Below are 27,660 nucleotides of genomic sequence, written 5' to 3' on the forward strand. Positions count from 1 at the left end.
ATTAGCTTTGAATAAAGTAACAAGGGAACAGGAATGCACTTTTACTAATCTAAAAAATAATCTAATGCATTATCAGAAAGATTTTATAATACAAGGAAGCATATTGTTCATTAAGAAGGCATTCTAAAATAAAAGCACTAAGTTAGCAACTATGGGAATGACCAGTTCAAAGATGAACTAAATGCCCAATTTTAGGAGGGATGGCAGGTCTAAGAAAAAAATCTTAAAACAGTGATGATACTGACCTCTCATCATTCACTGCATCTGACAGAAACTAACTTTTTAAGATTTCACTCGTGACACTTTCACTCAGTTTAATAATGATGCGTACAATGTCGTGTAAATTAACCTCCATATTTTGTAAGAATATTCTCTGATGGCCTCCCGTGAAGCACACACCCGCCCCCGTGTGCCCACGACCACAGTGGAGCCTTCATCACAGGGAAGGGAGTCAGAGGGCGGTTCCAAATCTCAGCCAAAGCTAATACACTAACTTAAAAAAACAAAAATCTCACTACAAAATAAAAAAGGTTGATCCAGAGAGCTGAGTCATTACCCTCGATCCATGAGGACACACAGCACGGTGTCGGGGGTGGACATGGGTTGTGCTAGGTGGCAATTTTCAGAAAGGAGCCTGTATGGCTCTCCGGTCAGACTAGTTAGCAGGTGTCTGCATTTCTGAACTTGAGAGGCTGCAGTCTCTTCTCAAAGACAAAGGTCTCAAACAGTTTAGTGCTTAAGGTTCGCAGCACAATAGTGCAACTTAGTTCACAAGGTATTTTGGCAACTCTTAATCTGACCAAGAGTAAGGGCTTTTGAAAAATAAGGCTTTAAGAAACCTTGCCATTTTAGGGATACATTTTAATGTGAAAATTTGAAGTCTTAAACTTTAAACAAATAAACCCTAAAAATTACTGATTTGTTCAAAATGGTTTTATGGAAAAACTAATCTGTAACAAAAACATGGCGTTGAGTGTGAAGGCTCCACCATATTTGAGCAAAGCGTACAAAGAGGTTCCGAGGTTCCGAGGACAGGGCAGGAGAGGGGCCCAGACATTTACAACAGCAGGCATTTTCTTTCCCTCCTCTTGACTGGAGGGGGCCAGAGAACTGCTTGACTAGCTTCATCAAACACTGTCTTGAGGCCTCTCTGCGTGACAGCCAGGCACTCTAGGTATTTTACAGCACCCATCTAACTTCGTTACGGCCAAACCCTGCTGGTAGGTGATGGGAGTCAGCTTCTTGTCTTTCAGTTGCCCAATCCTGTCTTTGTCATCCCTGAGGTCAAGTTTAGTTCCCACCAAGATGATGGGGGTGTTGGGACAGTGGTGTTGCACTTCAGGGTACCGCTCTGCTCCAACATTTTCAAATGACACAGGACTCACAAAAGATAAAGCAAATTAAGAATACATCCGTTCGCTGATAGGATAAGGGACGTAATCTGTATAATCTTCTTGTCCAGCTGTATCCCATAAGCCCAGATTCACTGGTTTTCCATCCACCATAACATTGGCAGAATAGTTGTCAAAGACAGTGGGATATATTCTCCAGGAAATGCATTGCTTGTGTAACTGATCAGTAGGCACGTTTTACTACAGCTCTGTAGTACACCACCACACGTTTGATGGCCTGCATCTGGGCCGCTTGCTGGGCCTCAGCAGGCTCAGGGGAGGCAGGCAGGCAGGTGGGCGGGTGGCTGAGGGTGGCGGGGTGCGGGGTGCCAGGGCTGCTGTCCATGCCACCTCGCCCTCCATCTACCGGAAGACAGAGCCCAGAAGTGGCCACCACCCAAAAGCTGGAGAAAACTCTAAAGTAATTATTGATGGGTGTGTACTTGGTGCCATTCTGTTAATTGTAGGTACTTTTTAAATTATAATTAACATACAGTGTTATATTAGTTTCAGATATGCAACATAATGTTTCAACAATTCTATACATAACACAGTGCTCATCACAATTAGTGTAGTCACCATCTGTCACCAAATAGTGTTATTATAATTTCATTGACTATATTCCCTATGCTGTACTTTTCATCCCTGTGACTTATTTATATTATAACTGAAAATTTCTACTTCTTAATGCCCATTCTTTTTGTTCTTCTCTGTTATTTTTCTCTTGTTCTCTTTCTGTGTGGTTTGATGGCCTTCTTTAGTGTTATGCTTGTATTCCTTTCTCTTTGTTTTTTGTGTATTATAGATTTTTGACTTGTGGTTACTGTGGGGTTCAATTATAACCTGTTATGTGTATAGTAGTCTATATTGAGTTGATGGTCTCTTAACTTTGAACACATCCAGAAGCACAAAAGTTTTACTCTCCACTTCACATTTTATGTATATGATGTCATATTTTACATCTTTTATTTTGTATATCCTTTGACTAATTTTTTGTAGATATAATTGATTTTACTAATTTTGTATTTTAACCTCCATACTGGCTTTATAAATGATTAATCTAGTACCTTTACTACAGGTTTGCTTTTACCTGTGAAATTTTTTCTGTTCATTATTTTCTTACTTCTAGTTATGACCTTCTCTTTCAATTTAGAGAATTCTCTTTAACATTTCTTGTAAGGCTAGTTTAGTAGTGATAAACTCCTTTAACTTATGTTTGTCTGAGAAACCCTTTTTCTCTTCTATAATGAATGATAATCTTGCTGGGTAGAATATTCTTTGTTACAGGTGTTTTCTTTTCAGAACTTTGAATACCTTATGCCACTTCCTTCTGGCCCTCAAAGTTTCTGCTGAAAAATCAGTTGATACCCTTGTGAGATTTCCCTTCTATGAAACTGTTTTCTCTTGGTGCCTTTAAAATTCTCTCTTTATTATTACTTTTTGCCATTTTAATTATAATGTGTTTTGGTGTAGACATCTTTGGGTCCATATTTTTAGGGTCTCTCTGTGCTTGCTGGACCTGTATGTCTGTTTCTTTCTGCAGATTAGGATGTTTTCAGCTATTATTTCTTTACATAAGTTTTCTGCCTCCTCCTCTCTCTCTTCTCCTTCTGGGATACCTATAATGCAAATGTTATTACACTTGATCTCACAGAGTTCCCTTAACCTATTCTCATTTTTTTTATTCTTTTTTTTTCTTTTTGCTGTTCAGCTTGGTTACTTGTCATTACCCTGTCATCCAGATTGCTAATATGTTCTTCTGCATTCTCTAATCCCCTGTTGATTCAATTGGTGTACTTGTTATTTCAAGTTATTGAATTCTTCAGCTCTGACTGGCTCTTTTTTATATTTTCTGTTTATTGAAATTCTCACTGAGTTCATCCACTCTTAAGTTCAGTGACTATCTTTATGACCATTGTTTTGAATTCTTTATCAGGCATATTGCTTATCTCCACTTCATTTAGTTATAATTTTTGTCTTGTTCTTTCATTTGGGACATGTTCTTCTGCCTCCTCATTTTTTCTCTCTGTGCTTGTTTCTGTGTATTATGTAGGCCAGTTATGTCTTCTGGTCTTGAAAGTAGTGACCTTGCATAGAAGAGGTCCTGTAGCACAATGCCTTCTGGTCGTCAGAACCAGGCACTCCAAGGGTGTCCCGTGTGGGCTGAATGTACCCTCCTCTTGAGACTGAGCTGTGATTGCCTTTGGCCCAGCTGGTTGCAAGGATCTGTGTTGCTTGCTGTGGGCACACTGGGCAGGGTTTCCTCCCCAAATTATTAAGGACCTTCTTTGTGGCCAACTTGGGCTTATTGGTGAGCGGGCAGGTACTCACCCTAGCTCTCTGCAATTAGCCTCTCTGTCACAGCAGCAGGTGCACCAAAGGGCAGGGCACAGCTGAAGGACCTAGAGGTGCACTGGTGTGTGGGGTTATCTGCCACCAGCCTCAACAGGGCATGAGCCACTTTGGTGTGGTGCCAGTCATGGCGGGGCTGCTCCAAGTGAGGTGGGTGCCTGCGGAAGCAGGCAGTTGGGATGCAGTGGGTTCACAGGGGAACGTTGGGGTAAGTCGTGCAGTTCTAACAAGATTAATGGAAGATGTTAGCACTGGTTCCAGAAAAGTGTCTGGCTATCTAGGTTGGGGGATGGGAAAAGAAATGGCAGCCACCAGAACTTTTGTTCCAGGAGAAATCTCCTACAGATCCCTGTCCCTCTTACACACATTCTAAGATTATTCAATGAATCTCCTTCACATATACCCCAAACGCTTTTCAAACTGCTGCTTATGATCTGTGTCTTGGGCCAAATTATTTAGAATGCTGACTTTTTAAGGGCAGGGTCTCAGTTTTCTACCACCCTCTGGCTCTCCTGAAGTTAAGCCTATTGGTTTTTAAAGCTGCTGGAGTTAAGCCCCACTGATTTTTAAAGTTCTTGGAATAAAGTTCTGCTGGTTTTTAAAGCTAGATGCTATGGGAACGGTCTTCCCAGGGGAGGTCTCCAGTGCCAGAGATGCCCAGTGTGGTGTCTGATCCTCTTGCTTTTCCATACTTGTGATGTCCCTCCTGTTTCTGGTTAGTCTGACCAGGGGTTTGGTTCGCAACTATGTCTCTATCTCTTCTACCCTTGTCTATAATTAGCAGTGAAAAGTCTGTTCTGCCGGTCTTCAGGTGGTTTTTCAGAGTTAGTCGTATGGATGCAGCTGTTATATTTGTATGTCCATGGGATGAGATGAGCTCACGATCCTCCTACTCTGCCATCTTTTTAAAACGCCTAGGTCTTTAATAAATAAATACAATGATTACAGAAAGGGATCCTTTATATCCATTTTATATGTTTGAATTAGTTTATAATTTCTCAGTTATTTTTATGAACGATTCCAAAACATCTTTCCAGACTGGAGTTAAATGTCTGAGTTTTATCTTTTTTCTTCTAATGTTTTGTTTGTTTTTGTTTGTTTGTTTTTGTTTTTGTTAGTCTTTAAAACAATGTTAGAAGTCATTACAAGTTCCAAGTCCTTAAAATGTCATTATGTCCCAACAGCCTTATGTTAGGAGACCATCTTGTTACACAAAAATTCTTTAGAAAGTTTTAAAATATGTTAAAAAATGCTTGAAGCTGCTCTATGAAAGACAATGTTAAGAGAATGAAAAGACAAGCCACAAACTAGCAAATATGTGTAGAACACATACCTGACAGAGGGTTTGCCTGTAAATATATACAAGAACCTTTTAAAATTCATCAGTAAGGAAACAAATAACCCAATTTAAAAATGGACAAAAGATTTGAAAAGACACCTCACCAAAGAAGATAAACAGATGGCAAATAAGCTCATGAAAAAATGCTCACCATCATTTGTCATTAGGGAACTGCAAATTAAAACAATGATGATAAACCAGTACTCATCTATTAGAATGGCTAAAATCCAACGGACTGATCATAACAATTGCTAGTGAGTATGCGGAGCAGCAGAACTTTATATTCATAGCTGCTAGGAATGCAGAATGGCACCGCCACTTTAGAAGACAGTTTTATGTTTTCTTACAAATCTACACATAGGTGTACCATATGGTCCAGAAATCATGCTCCTGGGCATTTACCCAACTGATTTGAAAACTTCTGTGTTCCAAAAACATGAACGTTTATAGCAGCTTAATTCATAATCACCAAAAACTGGAAACAACCAAGATGTCCTTAATAGGTAAATAGATAAACAAAGTGTGACACATTCATACAAAGGGATATTATTCTATGATAAAAAGAAATGGGCTATCCAAGTCATGAAAGACATAGATGAGTATTAAATGCATATTTCTAGGTGAAAGAAACTAGTCTGAAAAGGCTACACATTATGTAATTTCAATTATATGATACTTTGGAAAACATAGAAACTGTAACAACAATAAAAAGAATTACTGGTTTCTAGAGGTACAGGGGAATGGAAGAGATTTTGAATAGGTAAAGCACAAGGGATTTTTTTTAGGGCAATTAAACAATTCTGTATGTTCTGTAATAGTGGATATACAACACTACATATTTGTTGAGACCAGTGTATTGAGAAGCCGAAAATATGTTATCTCACATACGGATTTTCTGGTTCTATAAACACAGCAATTTTATTAAATTCTATTGTATTTCCTCATCACTAAGAGAAAAAAAAGTGTATGGTTTTGTTTGTAATTGTATACTCTGTATTACTGAGCATTTTGTGATTGGGGAAAGCTATTATTTTGACCAGGCATTAATGAAACCTTAGTCTTCCACTTACAGTTTTACATATCAGGAGACTGTGATGATTGTGAAAATTTCCCACAAACTGGATTCTGCCTCCATTCATTTCAAAACTCATTTCTCATCCATCACCCTCATACTTCTGGTGCCAGATCCATAAGACACATTCACTAGGGCATCATGATACAACCTCACATATACTTTTAGGTCATGGTGTCCTAGTAAATTGTCACAGTGTCCAGCGGGAGTGTTTCTGGAAGCGATTCCCACATGAGAGGTACTTTAATATCTTAAATATAAATGCAAGTGGCTGCAAATTTTACAAAAATATATTACTATATGAATACATTGCTAGCTCCTCTCTATGACATATAGAGGGCCTGTATAAGTGAGGACCAGAAATCTGAATTTCTTTAGCTTCACAGAAAATCAGCCTCCAGGCATTAGGGGTCTTTGGAAGTTCTATTCTTTCAGTTTGCAGGTAAAATAGCAATCAAGATTATCGGCTAAGAGTGGGAATGAGGAATGTAGTGGGTGGTTTGGAAGAGAAAATAATGTATGAAATAGCTATGAGAATGGAAAAGCAATGGACTAGAGAAATAGAATTGTTGAGCAGCATTAAGACCCACTTGATGGGAAGGAATCTACAGAGAAATTAGTAGGCATGATGGCGTGTTGTACACCAGACGTGTTTAGCCATACGAGTGCAGACAGAGAGTGCATGGATAACTGGATTTGAGCAGGGTTGTCATTTAACAAGCAAATATTAGGAAATGAGAGGGATTAAATAGAAGGTATATGCAGGAGAGTGATTACTAATGCTGGATTGTGGATTTTAACCTGTATAAGGAGAGAAGAGAGGACATCAAGTTTGACAATTAGTGGAAAATGGTAGAATCGATAGATTGACAGGCCCACTGGATCAAAGAGAATAAACTGGAAAGGTACAAAGTGGTGGTCAGAGATGGAATACATGGAATTGAAGAGATGAATGGATTGCAATTAATGGCAATGACAAAGGCTACAGGAAGACCATCAAACTAGGGGACTAGGATGGTGTTGAGGACTGGTTCATTAGGAGAAAAGTTCGAGGACCTGACGGGACAGGATGTTGAAAGGATCATTTATGTGCCTATCAAAATCCCAAGAATGAAGACAGGAGTACAAATGAGTGACAGTGAACCAGGTGCTAACACCATCAAGAAATGAGGCCGTAGAGCCTGGGAGTTATATATGGAAGGAACAGTGAGTGGCAGTGGAAAATCTAATGAGATTCAAATCTGGGAGGAAGGAGGGAGGAGAAAGTAATACAGAAGCAGTAAGAACAGATAACTCACTTCTGGACCCTATGATTGTTATGGAGGAAACACAGCCACCAAATGAGAGGGCTGAAGAGATAGATACATCCTCAGAAGACAGACTCATTTTAATTTTGAGTAAGATGAAGGAAAAGTTTTGAAAATACATTGGATTTTGCAAAGTATGGGCTTTGGAATTCCAAAGGGCACACATTATATTACAGTCTCAGTGTCCATCTATAATTTCCTGGCTATTGTGGCACAGTGAATAGAGGTCTATTGAATGTTACACATTCTTCTAATAAATGAAAAATGTAAGGCTACAGAATAGCATTATATACATATATATGTGTATACACACACACACACACACACACACATATTCACATATATGTATATAGTTTGCTCATGCCAAAAAGTTCTCAAAGTTAACACAAAGTAGTGGTGTTCATCTGTGTGTGTGTGGGGGGGGATCTAAATACAATGAATGTTGAAGGGATACGTTTGCCTTTATTTTATAGCCTGCTGTAGTGCAATATTGAAATGTATAATGATGAGACAATTGAAATATGAATACTTACTGACTCTAATATTAAGGAATTGTTCATTTTTCTTAAGTGTGGCAAGTATATCATGTTTTTTTTTTAAATTTAGAAATACATATTTACAGATCAAATATTTTTGGGTATTGGCCTAAAAGTAATATGAAAAGGGGAGTGGATAAAGAGTATAGATAGGAGACTTAGATACAAGATCATTCTGTAGTTGAGTAAAGTTGAACCTAAGCTATGGTTACATGGGGTTACATTACTGTATTTTTATACATATTTCAAACTGTTCATAATAAAATGTTATAGAAAATAACTTATCAGACATTACAATAGGTAGTATCTAGTCAGTTAAAATGTTTCATTACACACTTTATTATATTAAATTTGGGGAACATAGTGTTATAAATATTCATGGTCCTACCCCTCACATTGTTTATGGCTTAAAAGTAAAAACAATTAGCAATCTCCTCTCCTTCCCCAAAATTATGAGATGGACCAAGGAGGGCCTTGTAAGCCATGTTAAGGCATTTGGGTTTTCCTTTGAAAATAATGAGAAACGATTTAAGTGTTCCAACCAGAGAAAAATATCAGATGTCTCCATATTATTTGTTCTAACTTGAGGAACTGATTGAAAAAGGGCTAGGTATGTGTGATCAGTTAGGAGGTTATTAAAATTGTCTAGGCTTACATTGGTGAAATTGCAATACAAAGGCTGAACAGAAGAGGCAGAATAAGCAAAGAAGTTGAAAAGAAATGTTGGGTGAATAAATATTATGTCATAAATCTAGGGTCTGAAAAGTCAAATACCGACCACAGGTTAGCAGGATAATGATTTATTGCCTAAACCACATTAGCCACCATGGTGTTTGATCTTGCCATTCCTCTTCTCAGAAACACACAGTGGTTTCCCATGGCCCCTAAGAATGTCTACCCTCCTTGTTGTGACATTCAAGGTCATACTCTCATCTCTCTGGGTGCACTGATTTGATCTGATAGAATAAGAACTTGTGTAGCTTCTTGCTTTGGAAGGTGCTGCTCAGACTGGGCCTAATTCTCCTCTGTCAAAATTTGTCTCACCCTTGTAAGTCTTATAGCCCAAACACCCAACTCCTCCATAATCCCATGTAGTCTATATCCATTCCTCCTTTCTGCATGCTCTAAGGACATTAACTGGACCTCAGCTTTATACTTAGGTAATAACTTCAGTGTGGTTTTATAAATATTATAGTCGTTTTCAGATCTTCTCCCCAACCAAGGTAGAAACCTCTTGAGGTCAAACAATGTTAACTTTATCTTCTTCGATTACCTTACCTATTTTAGTAACCGGTAAATACGTCCATATTATAACAAAATCTAGATTTTAGCTTATATGCTCAACCATTTTTTAAATATGTGTGATAACCTTGATATCAAATGACAAGGCAAACTTATGAGAGTGCATAAAATTCTTTATTTAGAACAATAAAGTATATGTATATATATAATGTAATTTCAAATTCAAACCTGTATAAAAAAGGGTCAGGACATATACCTAGTTTAAAAAGTACACATATAGTATATACACATACACATCACATTTTACAACGTTTTTTATTTAATTACACTTCAGTCATAATAAACTAGAATAGTGTTGACATACATTTACATTACAATATGCAAACTCCAATCTATGAATGAACTAGCAATGTATCTATGCATCCATCTAAATGTTTGAATACTTTTCAAGTCCATCAATTTAAAAAATAGCAACAAATGGACACTATAATCACACATTAATCCTTAGAATATAGGATATTTTTATTGAAAAATTTTGAGCCTTATAGCTGAGAAATCAAGTAGTTGAAAATACTATGCTTTTAAAACAATTTTATTTTTAAAAACATCATAAGGATGTAGTTGGAGATGGCAGTTATAAATTTACAATGCTTAGGAAACATTTTAGGATTATGAATATCCACTTTAAATTATTTCTAAAACATCTTGTTAGGAAATAAAAGTACCATTACTAATTTGTAACAAAGGCATTTCCAGACTTGTTAATGAAAAGCAGCAAAACCATAATTTGTGCAATAAAATATCATAAATTAACTAGTTAGAATTTCAATGTTTATATTTTAATGCCAATTTTACAAAATAATACTGTTTCAAAGACAAGCTGGCTTACTTTAAAATTCTTATCCCACCTTCTAATTTTAAAATGCAATTTATGGATGACCCCTTTCCAAATGGATTATAAATTATTTTTTGGCACTCAAAAACTTTAAGCATCTTACATTTCTGTTCTAAGCTTTTAATAAAATGACAGCATTTAAATGCTTAATTTGGTGCATTTCCAAATGTTGCACATATCTTATAGTATCTCTTCCTGACTAATATGCACTTGTGGTTTTCATTCTTCAGAGGTGATCCAAAAATGTTTACTTAAGCAAAGGAAAAAGCCATCTCTTGTGTAAATGGTTACCCAATTCACCCTATAGGAGATTGAATTTTACTTTTACTAATGGATCCTATTTACATTACAAACAAGAATAGCAATGACTTTTTGTGTTCAAATTGCTTATTCACAGATCAGAATGGAACATCTCATATGGAATAGTTTCAGATCTATTTTGTTGTCTTTGTCAGTCAGATATCAATAGGTTTCACACCTAAGGTGTGACCTCCAACTTCACCATAAATAAAACATGGAGATCCAAAGAGAAGAGGTGACTTACCAATATCAGTTAATAGCAGAGAAGTTTCTCACAATTTTTTCCAACATCTGCCTCACTATGCCAAACTGTCTTTTGAAAAATTTCTAAGAATACGTGGGAAATGGCTAAAAGCCCCATATTGGAATTACATTTTGAAACCAAAACCTAGCTGCAGAAAAATATTGAGATATCCATGAATCATGAATCATGAATGGATTTTTCTGTTAATTTCAAACCTCAGTTGAATTAGAATACCAAAATATGCCACAAAGTTTCCCCGAAGTACTTTCATACTCAATTAAATGTGTTAATTCTTACTAAAAGCAAACACTACATTAAAAAACACGTTTTCATTCTTCATATACTTAATTCTTTTTAAAGAGAATAGGGTACTTATTCTATTATCATATTGAAAAAAACTGAAATTTGTCTGACTCATTAAAAAATGGCAGTGTGGTAAGCACGTTAGATTATAATACAAAATCCGGCAACACTTTGATATTACTGGGCAGGCACCATTTATCACAGAGCCAGTTTCTTTATAGACTTGTGTTCTACCAAAGAGGTGCAAAGCTTTTAGTATAATTTAGAATCTGCAGACTTCTGAGATCATTTTAAAAGGCAATTTTGGAACATTACAAAAGATATCAGATACATGGCACCAATTTAAAAGGTGATTTCATGATTGATAATATCAGTTGTGAGTTTTCCATGATTTCTGAAGGATATTCAGCACACATATCAGATAAAATAAAGCAAATGTGTGTGTGTATGTGTGTATATATATATATACACACATACATACACATACACACACACATTCATCTCAAAGCAGATATAACATATAATTCCCAAGCAGCCAGCATCCAAAATCATGTTCAGCCTTTTTCTACTGTTCATGCATTTTATTGAACCTTAGTGTTTTAAAAATTGGTAATTCAAGTAACTCTCAATGAACTAATACATTTAATTAGGTAGAATATATTACCCCTTGCCTATGATGCCAGATTTCATAACTTGCTGAATTTGTTATTTAACTCTATTGATTAGGACCATGTCCTTGAGTGTTAAAACCCAGCTCCTGCCTTTGAGAATAAAAGTGCATTTATTGTACTCTCAAGCTCATTAAACAGCATTTTTTTCATGGCTAAGAAAATCAAAACCATTGGTGAAATAAACTATTAAATTGAGAAGTATCAATCTTCTCAATCTACACCTGACCTACACACATAGCTCATACTAACTTATATCTAGTTTCTTCAAAAAAAAATCAAAATCACACACTGAGAGGTCCTTTCAGCAATTAAACTGATCGCTGGTTTTATTACTAAACGTTTGATCCATGGGATATTTAAGGGCCTGAGTAAGTCAATGCAGCTTCCCAAAACACCTGGGTTGTATCTTAGAGAAATGACTACCATCTGAGGAAGCCCAGCACTTTAGAGAAGGAAGGGATCATAGAAATATCATCTGGGCTTTTTGGTACAAAAAAGCGCAAAAGCCGCTTCACTGGGGTTGTATTTGGATCCTCTTTTAACATGAAGTCCAACTATACTAGAAATTCTTGGACTTTTGAAATAAAGGAAAGCTAGCAGTTTTTCATGCCCTTTTGTATCACTACATTGAAAATGATCATCTGAGGGGGTAGAACATGACAATAATGTTATAACAAGAATTAAGTTATAATAGAAAGCTTTGAATCCCTTCATCTGTATGTTCATGATCTACTGAAAGAATCTTAAACCACAAGAAACCATTTCTTTAGTCAGATGTTCGACTATTAAAAAAAATGGCAAAGGGAAATTCACAAAATGTCTTACAAGTTTTAGTTTAAAAGCATGATGTCCATCTTGAGAATTCTTACCAAATTCACTCTTAATACAACAAACGCTGTCACAAACAGCAAACTGACATGCATAACTACATAAAGCTCGCTATTTTAAATTCATAAATATTAATATAGAGTGCCTGATTTTAAATAAATGGATCCCTTAAACTGATAATGGTGATTATACGAGAAATAGCTAAAATTTCCTGATTCCTTTCATTCTTATAAAAGCCATGTAACCTAATTTTCAATACCCATATTACCATGTGGGTGTGGTTTTCTAATCTTAGATACTAAATATAATTTTTAGTTTCTCTCATGATGTAAATTGAAAATGAGACCTTCATACATTCAGCAATTTCTCTTAAGTCCCTTTACATAACTCTGTAATAGTTTTAGAATATAAACATTTCATAATATATTTTGCAAGCACAATTTATACACTCTATAAGTGGTAGGGGAAAGGGGTGCAAAATGTCCTCCTCAGTGACCGTGCTGTTCAGTGTTCATGGCTTCTTTGGGCCATAACTCCTTTGGAGAGTCTCCTCTCTGCAAAGGCATCAATGTTTTTTTTAGGGGGTGGTTTTGTTTTTTTTTTTTTTTTTACATTTTTATTCAACTTACTTAAACCAAAGCAAACCAAAACAAAAACAACTCAGTTCATCCATTTCTCCCAACCACCCCCATCCCTTGCAACTACCAATCTGTCCTTTGTATCTATGAGCTTGGTATTTTTAATTTTTTTACTTAAAAATTTGTTTTAGATTCCACATATGAGAGAGATCATATGGTATTTCTCATTCTGACCTATTTCACTTAGCATAATGCCCTCAAGTTCCATCCATGTTGTCACAAATGGCAAGATTTCATTTTTAGAGCGGAATCCACTGTATGTATAATATGTGTGTTATACACACACACATGTAACACATTTTCTTTATTCATCTATTGATGGACACTTACATTGTTTCCATATCCTGGCTATTATAAATAATAATGCAATGAACATGGGGCTTATACATCTTTTAGAATGTGTTTTCATCTTCCTCAAATACCCAGAAGTGGAACTGCTGGATAACATGGCAGTTCTATTTTAATTTTTTTGAGGAAACTCAAAATTTCCCATAGCGACTGCACCAATATACAGTCCCACCAACAGTGCACAGGGTTCCCTCTTAATTCTTATCTTTTTGATAACAGCCATTCTAACAGGTATGAGGGATATCTCATTGTGGTTTTGATTTGTATTGCTCTGGTGATTGATGGTGAGCATCTTTTCATGTACCTGTTGGCCATTTGCAGGTCTTCTTTGGAAAAACATCTACTCAGATCTTCCCATTTTTAAGTTAGAGGTTTTTTTCTTTTTTCTTTTTTTTTTTTTTTTTTTTTGCTATTATTGTAGGAGTTCTTGGTAGATTTAGCTATTAGCCCCTTATCAGATATATGACTTGCAATTATTTTCTCCCATTCAGGTTCTTTTTTCCATTTTATTGATGTCATCACTGTTCTAATACAATACTGACTCCCAAGCATGGATAGATCCAGCTAACCATGTCCATTTGTTTAGTGGGAGATAGGTTTATGTCAAGAAGAGACCAAGATCAGACCCAGACCATTAATTAGCAGCTACAAGGCTGACATGTTGCCTACTCCAATCATTTTGTTCCTACTGCTTTCTAAATGTAGACTGGCTGATGCTGTTGAGTTTTTGTTTTTAACATTTTTTCTAGATTCATTTCAGAAAAATTATCCCCACTATACAGGATGAAATCTACTTGCAAAGACCAAGATTACTATGAACTGCAGGTTGTAACTGAAAATAAAGCTATGTGACTTTTCAGCAATTAGACACTTCTGGAGGCATGCAAAATGGTGCATGCAATCTGGGACACGTGCTTTCTCTCCCAACGTCAGTTGCAAGTTCTAAATGAGACCACCAGTCCCCCAGGTCTTTAAAATAGAGTCCTGCTCCATGCAAGGTCTTCTTTATAGATGATTAATTCAGTGCCAGTTTCACAGTAAAACATTTTGTTCCAATTTGTGAATAATCCATATAGAGTCATGGGTAGCAAGAACAGATAAAAATGCAGTCTGTTACTCCAGACAGAATATGAATTTGTTTAAAGCTGCTTCATTTATGAAGCAAACATGAACTGTTACCCGCCTAGAGAGGAAAGAAAAGAGAGAGATTATGGTGTATCTGCTTTCTGCCTTCTTTCCATTCTCAATAGCTGAATTCATAGGACTACAGAATGAGTAATATACTTAAAATACAAGCTTCACTTACACAAGCTACAAGAACTTGACAAATCTTTTCCTAGATGCAATGATTAGTCACTCTCCGTGACCTCCCTGGTAACATTTAACATTATCTGAATGATCTTACTCATTGTTTGACTCTCTCCTCTCATTAAAATGTAAGCTCCATGAGGACAGAGACCTTTGTCTATCTTTTTTACTGCTGTACTCCAACACCTAGAATAATACCTGGCAGAGGAAATATTCAGTAAATATTCCTGGAACATAAGGATGGATGAATGAATATCCAGTGGCCTTCACACCCATTTGCATACTATAGATTGTTTCCATTTGTGGTAAGAGGGTTATTTTGCAGCCTTGAATTTCTCTAACCAAGCTATGAAAAGGTAGTATATACATGGTGAGGGGAGAGGGTTTTTGAAAGACAAAGACAGTGTCTAGAGAGAAATGCAGTAGCATTAAGGAGACATCGGTGGAGAAGCTAATAAGAGACCATCAACAAACAGCAGCCTTCTGGTCACTGAGCAATGCCAGTATCTTAACTGCTAAGCCATCACTTCTCCCAACTGAGGAAACAGCAGCAGCAAGAGGGCTTTCAAAACTGTCAGCCAAGAAAAGGAAGAAATCCTGGCATCACATCCGGACAAAGTCTCTGGGGAGGTTCATTTGGCCTTAACATAACTTATACTTGTTGAAACATTAAAGCCAGACATTGTTTCAGTTCTTCAGAGCTGGTGCTGCTAATCCACTGAGCTTTGGACTCAGCTTTTAGATTTTCAACTTTCACATCAAGTCTCTCTACTTACTTAACTATTTTTTTCAAAGATTGTATCTTCACAATATCTTCAATCACCACCCCTAAATAACTGCGTATGTTGCTTTTTCTTCCCTACTCAATACCCTTCGTCCTTATTTCCTGAATTCAAATATCTCAGTTTTTAAATATTTGACATCAACACAAAGGTTATAAACTGCATAAAATTCCACAGTATAAATGGTAAGAAGTGCACTATTTTTTTCCGCTCTAAATGAATTTACTACAAATTGTACTATGACAAATTATCAGACAGAGAACTCTAGAAACTAGAGAACCTGCATCTGGGAAAGAAGAATTAAATCCCAAGAGGAAAATTAAGAAACAATTAAGAGAAAACTTCAGAAATCCAAAATATATAAGTAGATGATATTTTTAAAATAAGCCTTGATTAAAAAACCAAAAGGGAATCACACAGAATACAAAAGGATATATTTTTTTAAAAAGGAATAGCTTGAAATTCTAAACTTAAGTAGAGAAGATTGGAAATCTATTTCTAGTTTTGTTCCCAGGTCTCTTAGCAAAGAAAATAAACTTGAAGGTTGACAACAGTTTTCCCATAAAACAAAACAACAATTTTTATAATGATACCCTGGGATCCTTGCAACCACCTCATGAAATAAGCAGGGTGAGTCTTATTATCCCCTTACTGGAACTTGAAAAAACAGGGGTTAAAAGACAACTGACCCATCCAATAACCTACAGCTTAACTATTTGCAGAGCCATGGCCTGAACCCAAGTCTGATCCCTTCTTATCCTCTATGTGTGTGTCCTCAGAAAGAGCTCAAAAGCAAATCCTCTGAAATTCTTAAGAAATATCTGGTAAAGAGTCAGAGATCTTGGCAAATCCTGTGTGTGCCAAATGATAAAAATTCGACTCAACGTTACCCATATTCCAAATCTAGGATCTATTATCGCCTATCTTAGCCCAGATCTGCAGGAAATGTCCAGGTTGTGTTTCTTTTATGAATCTCTCCACCAGCCTACTTGTAATAAGTTAAGTTTATTTGAGAGAGAAAGTGGGGGTAAGGGCAGAGAGAGAGAATCCCAGACTGCACTGGCAGCACAGAGCCTCATGCAGGGCTCAAACCCATGACCCATGAGATCATGACCTGAGATGAAATCAAGAGTCAGATGCCCAACTGACTGAGCCACCCAAGACCTCCCAAAATGACTTTCAACACTTACCATGCTGGGGTGTCTCAAGAACACTGACAAATGGGTGTCTACAAACTCATGTTATTTACTGTCAACCAAACAGGGCCTTCTCAGTGATGCAGTCCTTCTTCCAAGGTCTCAATTAAAATTCTTTGTAGATGACTCCCAAACCCCAAATCTATTACCTCCAGCCCTGACTGTTCTTTGAATTTCCAGTCTAAGACATTTGCCCCCATCAATATTTATTAACAACTCCTTCTCTTATTTCCTTTTAATGGCACCGCCATCTGGTTAGTCTCATAGGCTCCAAATTATCCTTGAGTACTACCTGTGATGTCAAGCCTCACATTCCATCAGTAACTAGAATGTGTTGATTATTTCACTGCATATCTCCAAACAGATCCATGCTTTCCTATTTCCATGGCCCTAACCCCAGTTTATGTCATCATTCTCTCACATATGTTTGGAAGATTGGCCTCCTAGGTGGACTACCTGACTCCAGTTCACTGCTTCCATTCATCCGGCCACACCAACATTTCATTACTTTCATAATACTCAGTTTTGATTGTATTACTCACATTTTTTTGAAGCCCTCCCATAGCTCCTTACATTATTCAATAGAGTACACGTCCTGTATTTGTAATTTTTCAAACTGATGCCCACATCCTTGCTTCTCAGCATTTCAGCCCTTCATGTGTGACCTCCCACTGTAGTCCAACTGTACAAATGGACTCTTGAACACTTTCTCTGTACTTTTGGCCTCTCTTAGTTTATACCAATTGCAGTGTCTGGATTTCCCCTTCCCTATTGCTATTAAAATGTTACCCGTCATCCAAGATCTAGCTCAGTATAAATGCCACCTCCATCACCTACATGATGAAGCCTTTCTCCTATTGCTAGTGATTTCTTTCTCCTTTCAGATAAAGCAACTGTTTACGGGTGTGCATACTACAGTTCTAAGAGGTCTATCCATACATATCACCATCTATATCTCTGAGTCAAGGACACATCCTGTACAACCATAATCAGTGCCTTTGATCTCTTATTGCATTTTCCTTGCAAGCTCCTTTCATTGTTTTAACTTTGCAAACTTCTAGTTTGCTTTTAAAAATAGGTTATTATGCATATGTCTTACTTCCTTTGGTAGGCTATAAGCAATTTAAGGACACAAGTAGGCTATATTAAGCTTTGCATCCAACAATGTATCTACTAGAGTGTGTTGAAATCCCATTTGTGGGAAGAATTAAGAGTGAAAATTTCCTATAATATACTCTTTTCTTTCTTTCTCAAACTGCTACACACAAGCTAATAAATGAAAAAATCTTGTGGAATGCCACTTATGAATACTTGGCATCAGCCAGTCAACTAAGTCGATTTTAAACTGTTTATATAGATTAGTATATTTTCTCTTAGCACCGGTTTCTTTTGTTTCTAGTTCATTACCTTATATTCCATGTTATTTCCTTGTTTTAAAAATATCAAACCTTTCCTCTTTTCATTTTCCAATTACAGGTTATTTCATTTGAAGAAGTAATTATTCCATTTTTTGTTCTAGTATTCCAATATTTGTCTTCATTTTTTTTTTAGCTGGTGAAACTTCCACTTGAGGGAGAAATCCTTGCAATAAATCTGAGTCATTCCCTGTAATTTCCCCTTCCTTGTTAACCAAGAAAATGACTATAATCCAAATCATATCTAATATTTAAAATATATAACAACAACTGCATATTACATTTCTATCTTGGTACTTTTTACTACGGCTTTCTTATTTCTCAGCAAATTTCCTCTTACTGCATCCTATTCTGCTCTCCCAAACCTTTTCCTTCACCACAATCCTCTCCCCAAATTACAAAGTTCTTCATCAGGCCTTAAACCTCTGTTGGTATAGCGACAAGCAAAAGGCTTTTACTCTACACAGTGGGTACTCAGTAAATGGTAACAAATGATACCTACATATTCACACTTTGGAGTCTGCAGATTCATGATGAAACCTGGCTCTTTTGTCTTCCTTTTTCCTATCCTTTCCAGGTCTATTTTTGTTTTTATTTTCATAAATTTTATTCTCATATTATTGCAATTTTCTGAGATTCTCATCTTCTCCATTTGTCCTCCAACAAATATTTATTCATTACTGTATGCACAAAGTAGATGTTATAGAGTTTGGTGGGATTCCAAAATGAAATTCAGAAACAAACCTTGCCCTGTAAGAGCTTATGGTTTAGCAGTGGACACAAAATAACTATAAAAGTAACTGTGAAGTCCTATTAATGTGTTAATATTACATGAGTATTACATGTCATATGACATAGGATTAGAAGGCTATAAATTTGGGAAGTCAGCTTTTTGGAGGTGGTGGTATCTGAGTCTTGGAGAGATTTGCACACCTGATGAGTAAGATATTTATGAAGGAGAATGCCAGTTCATTCCTTATCCATTTCACATTGACTACTCAATAATGTGTGAGGAGTTTATTTCTAAGTGATCCAGAGCTTCTTTTTAAACCTAATGTGATTGAATGTATACATGAATAACATTTTACATTTTAAGAAAAATAGTCATTTCTCATGACTATATTTCCCCTTTGGACGCTTTACTTTCCTATTGACCCAAATCAATAAGTTAAATACACACGCGCACACACACACACACACACCTACAGGATAAAAATAAATCCTACTTCACCTTCTTAAAGATTTTTAAAAATTTATTTTATTGAGGTACGAGCACTTAATGTGAGATCTATCCTCTTACCACATATTTAAGTACACAATGGTAGCATTGTTAACTAGGGGCATAATGTTTTATAGCAGGTCTCTACAATTTACTCATCTTGCACATAAAAAACCCTACTTCAGAAGAACTATCTTCCTTACCAGTGGTTAAACTTTCATTCAGGATTTATTCACTCTGTCATTCAACAAGTATTTGGTTTGAGTCTACAACACATAGGCAACAAGCTGAGTTGCTATGAGGAGATACAGCAAAACAGGCTCAATTCCTATCCCTGAATGTTCCCTGACTAGCAGACATATGCAGAAATTGCTTGACCATGGTTGTTTTCAAATGCCATTTTTTTCCCTCCTAAACAGGTGCCCTGGGTTTTCCCATCATAATCCATTCTCCAAACGTCATAGGGCAAATACCACAATTAAAAACCACATGATTAAAGACCTGTGTGCCAAAACAGGATCCCAGCGATGCAATCCAAAACCAACCAGGACATTACTTGAGCCTTTAAGACTCAATTAACTATTTAATGTGTGGTTTCTGGATGTCTAGCTTAAGGGAACTGAAATGGCAGACAGGAAAGCAACAGTTAGGCTCATGTTGGGGTTGAAGGGCAGAGGAATTATTTTTCTTAGAAAGCTAGGATTTCAACTTGGAGAGTACTGCTCCAGAAAATAAAAAGTACTGAATGAAAGGTCTATTCATTAACATTATTTGACAGAAAACATGACCTTAGAGAGGAGGTAAGATCGTGAGCAGGGGGGAAATAAAGTGCTATTTATGGTTTGGATATGGTGATCCAGAGCACGATTAAAGGCTGAAATGAAGTCTGTGTAATAGCAGGGTTAAAATGTTAGAGAAATATGCGACATTGTTATTGTATCATCTTATTTGGGACTGTTGGAAAACGTTTTCCAACTGTCAGAATGAGCTGGAGAAGGCAAAAAGCTCTCTGGAGAGAAATCTCAACCTGGGACAGAAATGAAACTGGAAGGACAGTGATCTACAAAGAAAAGGCGAAGCTCACCACAGACCATGTATCTCATAACCCCGGAGAGTGGGTGATCTTCTGACCATGAGGGAGGGCAGGGAAAGAACTGAAGACTCAGGAGGATGAGAGGACATTCATACACCACTGTGATCAATGTGTCGAGATCCGGTGGCCGTAACAAAACTAACAGCCTGTTAGCACAAGTAGAAATGAGAAGGGCAGAACTGACGTTGGCTCAGGTGGGTGCCATTCAGGGTGCCCTCCCCCGTGCTCTCCCCCTCCCCCACACTAATCCAGGGTCTGCCACTCAGCAGCTGTGAAAGTAGACAGGCGAGGAGGTATGAACATCAGGTATCTGTTTCTGGTGTAGGTTTACTGCATCCTGGCTCTGGACAGTCATGGGGCAGGTGGCCCTTTACCTTGACAACTTTCTTCTCCTGATTTACAAGCTATTTTGATCATTTATCCTTTTCCTTAAGATAGCAAGGAGAGATTTGTAGCATGCACTTGTTTACAGCATCTAACAAATGAGTTGCTTTTTTCTATTACGTTATGGTAGTCACGCCTAACTGAAATTAGTCTTATTTTTACTTCCTCTATTAATATTATCTTATTTTAGTCCTAATTTGTTCTATTCCCCTTGGTTAACTTATTTTCTGGCCTCAAAAATAGTAAACACTTGACTGTTAATTTTTTGTATCCCTTCCACACAGGATGAATCCAGTAATCAGAACGACTAATCACTGTTTGCCTTTCAAAATGTAAGAACACACATGACTGCATTGTGCACATCTAATTCATTGTAACAGCTTCAGTTACCACACCAACATCAGTTTAATAGTCAACTTAATAAATTTTGTTTCTAAATTTTGGCATCTAAGATTCTGTAGGGTTCTTGCTTAATCTTTCAGCTTAAATTCTAAAAACTTACCAAGGCACAAAAGTAACAGTGTTGATATAAGCCACAATTACACCTCTTGAAACTCTCTCTCTTTTTCTTGCAGCATACTGAAAAACAACAAGAAAAATGCTTATTTGCTTTTGGACAGAGATTCTGAGGTACACCATGATCTGGGCATTGTAAAAGGTAGGTTTTTTTGTTTTTTTTTTCTGTAAATACAGTAACAAAAGATGGCAAAACTGAGTGGAAAGTTTATCTTCATCAGTAATTCTAAAGGGAAGAAGGAAGACCTCAACACAGTCTTCCCCAAGTTGTTTAAAAAAATTCTCTCTCTCGCATATGCAAATACACATACTAAACATGCCTATCTGTACTTCATAGGTGTATCTGTATATACGAAGGCATGATACGAGAGAAAGTAACATGCCAAATGAAAACTATAAACGGGGGGTAAACCAAGGTACTAGTGCTGGAGCAATATGGGGTAAGGGAAGTCAAATACATGAAGTATGCAAGAGAAAAGTCACTCAAGTATCCTGACCAGGAAGTAACCTTATGAACCAGGGTTGCAGGTGCAGTTTAGAAGGGCGAAGGGGAAGATCCTGCCGCAGCTCAGCCAAGACATCATAAAGGGGTGGATGAAGAGGATGACGGTTTCCAAAGCGCTAAGAGACAGACAGAGGAATGAGCATGTCCTGGTTGCTAGTGTGGACATGGAGATTATGCACAAGTGTGCCTCCAGAGCCCCATGACGGGCAGTTTAAGCAAGATTCTGCTGAGTACAGAAATAGAGCTGAGACAGCCACTATTGATACCTTAAGAGGAGTCACGAAGACCACGTGAAGGTATATTCTATAGGGAAGCAGAGATGTAGGACTGAAGCAAGTGTGAGAGGTAGGAAGTGTGGATAAAGACTGCAGATATGCATTGGGAGCTACCACTGAGAGCAAACAACTTGTTAAAAGATGTATAAGCACGTGCAGGGCAAGTGAAATGGCAATGTCAAGCCTACTTATGCACATATTTAGCAAAACAAAATACCTTATCTCATTATCCTCTTCGTTAATCTGTATATTTTCAACTGTCCTTGTGAGATTCGGTTGTTTCTTCTGGGAAAAGAACAAGGACATAGATTGTAGAAACATCAACGGACAGTATAATATTCAAGAGGTAAATGGTCTCTACTTTGATCTTTATGTCAATAACTCCAACATCAGGGTTTTGTTTCCCAGCATGTAGCATGTAAAATATTTCTACAATAAAAAGTTATGAAAAATGCACCGTATTAGCGACTTAACATTTTCAGGGTGCTGGAGGTGAAAAAGCAACGAAGAAACAGAAAGATTTAAATGGTAATCAAATTCAAAAGACATTTCAAAAAGTTGAATCGTAATGATTTAGCACATTTTAAAATCTGAGACAGGTTTCTGTAAGAAGAGAACAAAAGAAGAAAAATCCAAAATAGCAGATAATACAAATGACATTTCTGTTTGGCTTAAAGTGCATCATATGTTTTTCAGTCTATTTCTTCCTTTTAACATTTAGCTCAAGCTATTAAAACCAGTCATCATTTCTTAGGTGTACATTTAAAAACAATTCTTTTTAACATTTCTTTATTCTTGAGAGACAGAGAGAGAGAGAGAGGGAGGGAGGAAGGGAGGGAGGGGCAGAGAGGCAGAGTGTGAACAGGGGAGGAGCAGAAAGACAGAGAGAGGAACACAGAATCCTAAGCAGGATCCAGGCTCTGAGCTGTCAGTACAGAGTCCGACGCGGGGCTCGAACTCAAGGGCCATGAGATCACGACCTGAGCCAAAGTCGGACGTTTTACCGACTGAGCCACACAGGAGCCCTTTAGATGTACATTTTCAGATAGAGGGGTTTTCTCCAAAGCATGATAAGGAATGAGGGCAAAGCCTTAAGATTTAGATTTTATTGAGACTAAATTAAGGTAGGATCTTTTCTCAGAAAAGGGGTGGCTTGTTAATCATTTATGTAAATGTAGTATGAGCAAATAAACATCTGAAGTTCAGGAAGTTTTGATCAAGAAATAAAGAGTAGCAACCTTTACCTTCCAGTAGAAGGCTCCAAAAGCAAATCCGATTACAAGAGAAAAGCACGCTGGTAATGCCATGACTGCCCATTGTATGCTGGAGTCTTCTATGGGATTTGTGGCCTTCCCTGTAAGGAAAACAGTACAGTGGTGAACACGGCATATCCATGCTAGAGGTTTGCTCTCATGCTGTGTGTGGTTGGCCCCACCTGTTGCCATAACGTACTCTTGACCTATCTCTGTTTGGAATATTTGGAAAACTGGTTTTTCTGCTGAGCGTTGTTTTGGGACAGCAATACAAGTCCGTGTCATCTCCAAAATAGGTAGGAGGAAAAAGAAAAGAAAACCCACAGAAGGTTATCTGACTTGGTTAATGTTGACACATATGGACCACAGACGACATTTTCCTAAAAATTATTTATACTATCAAGGAAATCTAAAACCTTTTCACTTTTTCACTCGTGACATCTTGCCAAGAAATTTTAGAGGACGTGTTGCATTCTGGATCAAGGTCGGTATGCATTATGCTGTTTGGCCTGCTGCATATATTAAGTCATTAAATATACTTTGTGGTTAGGGTCCTTTTAGGTACCTCACCCTCAGAGTCATGGCACTGCCTCACCACATCTCCGGTATCCATTTACTGCACGCCAGAGAATGCCCAACACGGTGCTAAGGACTAAAGGTTTAATTTTTCAGACTTAAATTGGAAAGCCCCATAGTACCAAACACTAAGAATGGTTGAAAGAACCAGTGTCCTCTCATTGCTTACTCTAAATAAAGTAACAGCGCGAGAGAGAAAACGTGTGAGATTAAATTGGTCCTCCTCGGCTTTGATCCTGCTTGGCAGAATGATCGATGAATTAAACAAAACACATCTCCCACGAGGGTCTCTTCTCCTGTATCTCCTTACAAGCAACAGCTTAGCTGTTAGAACACACGGACACACATGCCAACTGGTAAGAGTCAAACCTGAAAAGGTTTTATACATTTTCAGCAATTATAAGAACAAAGTGTAAACTAATCCAAGGTAAAGTGACCATTTGGGGCTATAATATTGTGCAAGATCTGGGTTACTGTGTCAGCCTATGGTCACCTATTTAACATATTAAGTACCTAAAGTATATAATGTAAAAGAACCAAACCACTGTTACGTGTATAAACATTTATAAGGAGAAAATGAACTTACAGATTTAACCTGAGAGGCAAGAAACAAATGCTATCTACTGCAGGGAGAACAGGAATTGCCCATTTCCCCACCATTTGTAAACTGGGAGCAGGAAGTTCAATTCTAGGATTCCTGTTTCCCAAAGGCTCTAATAGGAAGTTTGTGTGTGTGTGTGTGTGTGTGTGTGTGTGTTAAGGGGAGGGTTAGTGAGTCATGGGTACCCCTTACACATAAGGAACAGGGAGACTATCTGGATAGGGAAGTGGGGTCATCCATCCTGAATCACTTCCTTAAGACTCAACTACTGTATCTTCTGGCCCACCACCCATCCTACAGCCCCATGGGAAAGAAGTTTCAGGAGTTTTAAAGTGGAGTTCAACATGGATTCTTTCAGCAAAGTAAGCCAGAGTTACAAAAGGGGATTTGGTAGAATTGAAGTAGTACTACTGTCATTATGATAATATAGCTATTTTAAGGGTTACAGAAGATGATGTGTGCTAGTCTGGGATTTGACTACCATTTATAAAAGAGTTTTCTCTCAGAAAATGGATTCAGAGTTATAAGCAATTTTTGCCATTGTAGGCATTTTAATATCACTATCTGTAAATAACTTGGCTATTTGTGGTTGCATTCCAGTAACAAGTTTGATTTCTCCCAGGGGGCCACTCTGCTACGGCCCACAGTGTCTATTGGGACTGCTGTGTAGTTATGACAGATTTGACCAGGTGACGTCCTGGAGGGATCCCCTAATGAAGGTATCCAGAGAGAACAGAGGAAGCTTCTGATGTTTTTGTCCCCCGACTCCAATGGAAAACTAATGAGCCAGGATGGTGCTATGGAAAATTCCATTACGTATGTTTGGGTAGCCAGATGCCCTGGAATCAAGGAGCCAAACACCCTGTTCTTCCCCTTCTTTCAAAAAGCCAAATCTTGAATTGAGCCATTCAGACCACAGGAAGGACCAGGCCCACTACAGCAACAAGCAGAAGCAGGCTACTAGAGAAAGAGGCATTCTGGGATTCCCCACTCACAATCTTTCTCAGGTAGGATGGCCCCTAAAGAAGGTGTTCCAAACAAAGCCATGCTGGAGGAGAGGTCTAATTAAAGAGAACTCACCTCACGCTTCCAGAGTATTGTGACTTTTTAACCATTTTAAAAGTCCTTCCCCTCCCTGCTCCTGGACTTTGGTCCCAAAGTCTTAGCATCTAAGACATAGAAGCAATCCACTTGCCAGAGGGAGGGGCCTGGTAAAGACCGGGAGGAGAAAGGGACCAGGAGAACTGAGAGCTTCACCTCCTTAAGGGGTCAATGTTACCTTGCTTTTGTTATTTCTCATTAATGCAAAGAGCTTAATAGCCAGCCTTTGGTTCTCTCCACTGATACTGCCATCCCTCTTGCAGAGAAAGAAAAAGGATGTTGTAAGAAAAGGCTTGTTCACACCTTTGTAGCTTGGCTCCCAAGAATTTCTATTGCTGCTATCTATGTGGGATCAATGAGATTTGAACTGTCTGCCTCAACGCCCATATGGTGGGTGTCTGGGGTCAAAGCCCAAGCTAGTAACAAGGCTTTGCTTTTAGTAAAGATTGTCCCAGAAAACTTGTGAGGTAAGGGGGCTCATCTGGACAGGATTTGAGTAATCCCAAATCCCTGGGTTGTTGTTATAATGGTTCTCTCGTTATTATGAAAAGGGTCCATTGTCCAAAATTTATGGGAACTGATTTGTTTGGTTTGACTAATAATACACAACATCTGTTCAAACACAGGACACAAAAAACTGCGCTACAATTTTGCTGAACTACTATTTCGAATGATTCTGCTTATGGGCATCACCATGTCTGTGAACATGGATCTCTTGGTGCTTAGAAAACCTGTAGCTCAGTCTCCCTCCATGATTCAGATTCAAAGCTCACTGTAGGCTTGCCACATTTACTGACCCACAGGCTTCGTGTACCTGACAATTCTAACAATTAATGATGAACACATACATAAGGCATTGTGAGAAATAAGCCCACTGGCCCAATCAAAGGAGGGACACGGAGACTCGGAGCACAGTGAAGTGAGGCTTTAATCAACGTTCTTGCAAGATTGGGTGTCTGAGGGACAGGCACGCTCAGGGAAGTTGCGGCAAACCATTTTTTTCCTAGCATGCAAGTCCTTCCTCTGGTTCCTCATTGGCTGAGTAATAGAGGTTACCGCCTGGGACACAGACAATGCCTATGGCCCATGTCAAGCAGAAAGCAGTCTGACTGGAACAAATGTACATTCCCTGAGGTGACACAGAGACTTTCAGTCCCTCCTCCCTTTGCTCTTTGGCACATGCTCATTGCAAAGCCTGAAAAACAGAGAGGGTAAGAAGAACCAGGAAGTGAAATGTCTAAGGGTTTAGGTCTCCATTGTGTGTGTGTGTGGGTTCGTACTTATTTCCAATAGGTTGTAAACCTGTTAACTAGATAGCACAGCTTTAAAAAAAAAATTTTTTTTTTAACGTTTATTTATTTTTGAGAGAGACAGAGACAGAATGAGAGTGGGTTAGGGACAGAGAGAGAGAGAGAGAGAGAGAGGGAGACACAGAATCTGAGGCAGGCTCCAGGCTCTGAGCTGTCAGCACAGAGCCTGATGCGAGGCTCAAACTCACAAGCTGTGAGATCAAGACTTGAGCCACCTAAGCGCCCCATACATAGATAGCACAGGTTTTATTTGGTACTTCTGAAAATACCACCCTTACTTCTCACAGGCAAGGCTCCAAATTCATGTGTCTTAACACATTTAAAACTCACAGAAACCTTCTGAAGGAGGTATTATTATCCTTCATTTGACTGGCAAGTCCAGAGAAATTAAGTAACTCACCCAAGGTCACACAGTTATCCAAGGGCTAATGCTGGGATATAAGCCCAGGAGGTCTGACTCAAAGACTTTCTTTTTAGAAGATGTATAAGGTAATGTCAAAGTAAGAATTTCTTCCAATATTCTTCTTAAATACTGTCTGCAAGGATCTTAAACATCCTTTCACTTGGTATATAAAGTTAATTACTTTTACTGTGAAAACCCAATTCCTTTTGGGTAACTTGAACACTTTTATAAGGGAGAATCATGGGATAATACAAGAT

At 37.8% G+C, this 27,660-nt stretch overlaps 1 protein-coding gene and 1 pseudogene across 7 annotated transcripts in view; both read right to left on the reverse strand.

The window, feature by feature from the left end:
* Nucleotides 1-825: 825 nt before the first annotated feature.
* Nucleotides 826-1,635, reverse strand: LOC123589972 (annotated as a pseudogene).
* Nucleotides 1,636-9,394: 7,759 nt separating this feature from the next.
* The window catches only part of KITLG (KIT ligand), an 86,909-nt gene continuing 68,643 nt past the window's right edge, over nucleotides 9,395-27,660 (reverse strand). For 4 of the 7 annotated variants that reach the window (XR_006709398.1, XR_006709399.1, XR_006709400.1 and 1 more), the window contains 5 exons: nucleotides 23,404-23,513; nucleotides 22,377-22,444; nucleotides 21,366-21,442; nucleotides 13,771-14,649; nucleotides 9,395-13,034 (listed from right to left, as the gene is read on the reverse strand). Coding sequence is in view for 3 of the 7 variants with exons in the window: in XM_045465981.1 (XP_045321937.1) it covers nucleotides 21,403-21,442; nucleotides 22,377-22,444; nucleotides 23,404-23,513 (218 nt within the window). In the remaining 4 variants the exon portion in view is untranslated. The remainder of the gene's footprint in view (nucleotides 13,035-13,770; nucleotides 14,650-21,365; nucleotides 21,443-22,376; nucleotides 22,445-23,403; nucleotides 23,514-27,660) is intronic. The other 3 variants (XM_045465981.1, XM_045465982.1, XM_045465980.1) reach the window with 1 other exon arrangement.

This window comes from Leopardus geoffroyi, chromosome B4, assembly GCF_018350155.1.
Source record: "Leopardus geoffroyi isolate Oge1 chromosome B4, O.geoffroyi_Oge1_pat1.0, whole genome shotgun sequence".
Classification (NCBI taxonomy): domain Eukaryota; kingdom Metazoa; phylum Chordata; class Mammalia; order Carnivora; family Felidae; genus Leopardus; species Leopardus geoffroyi.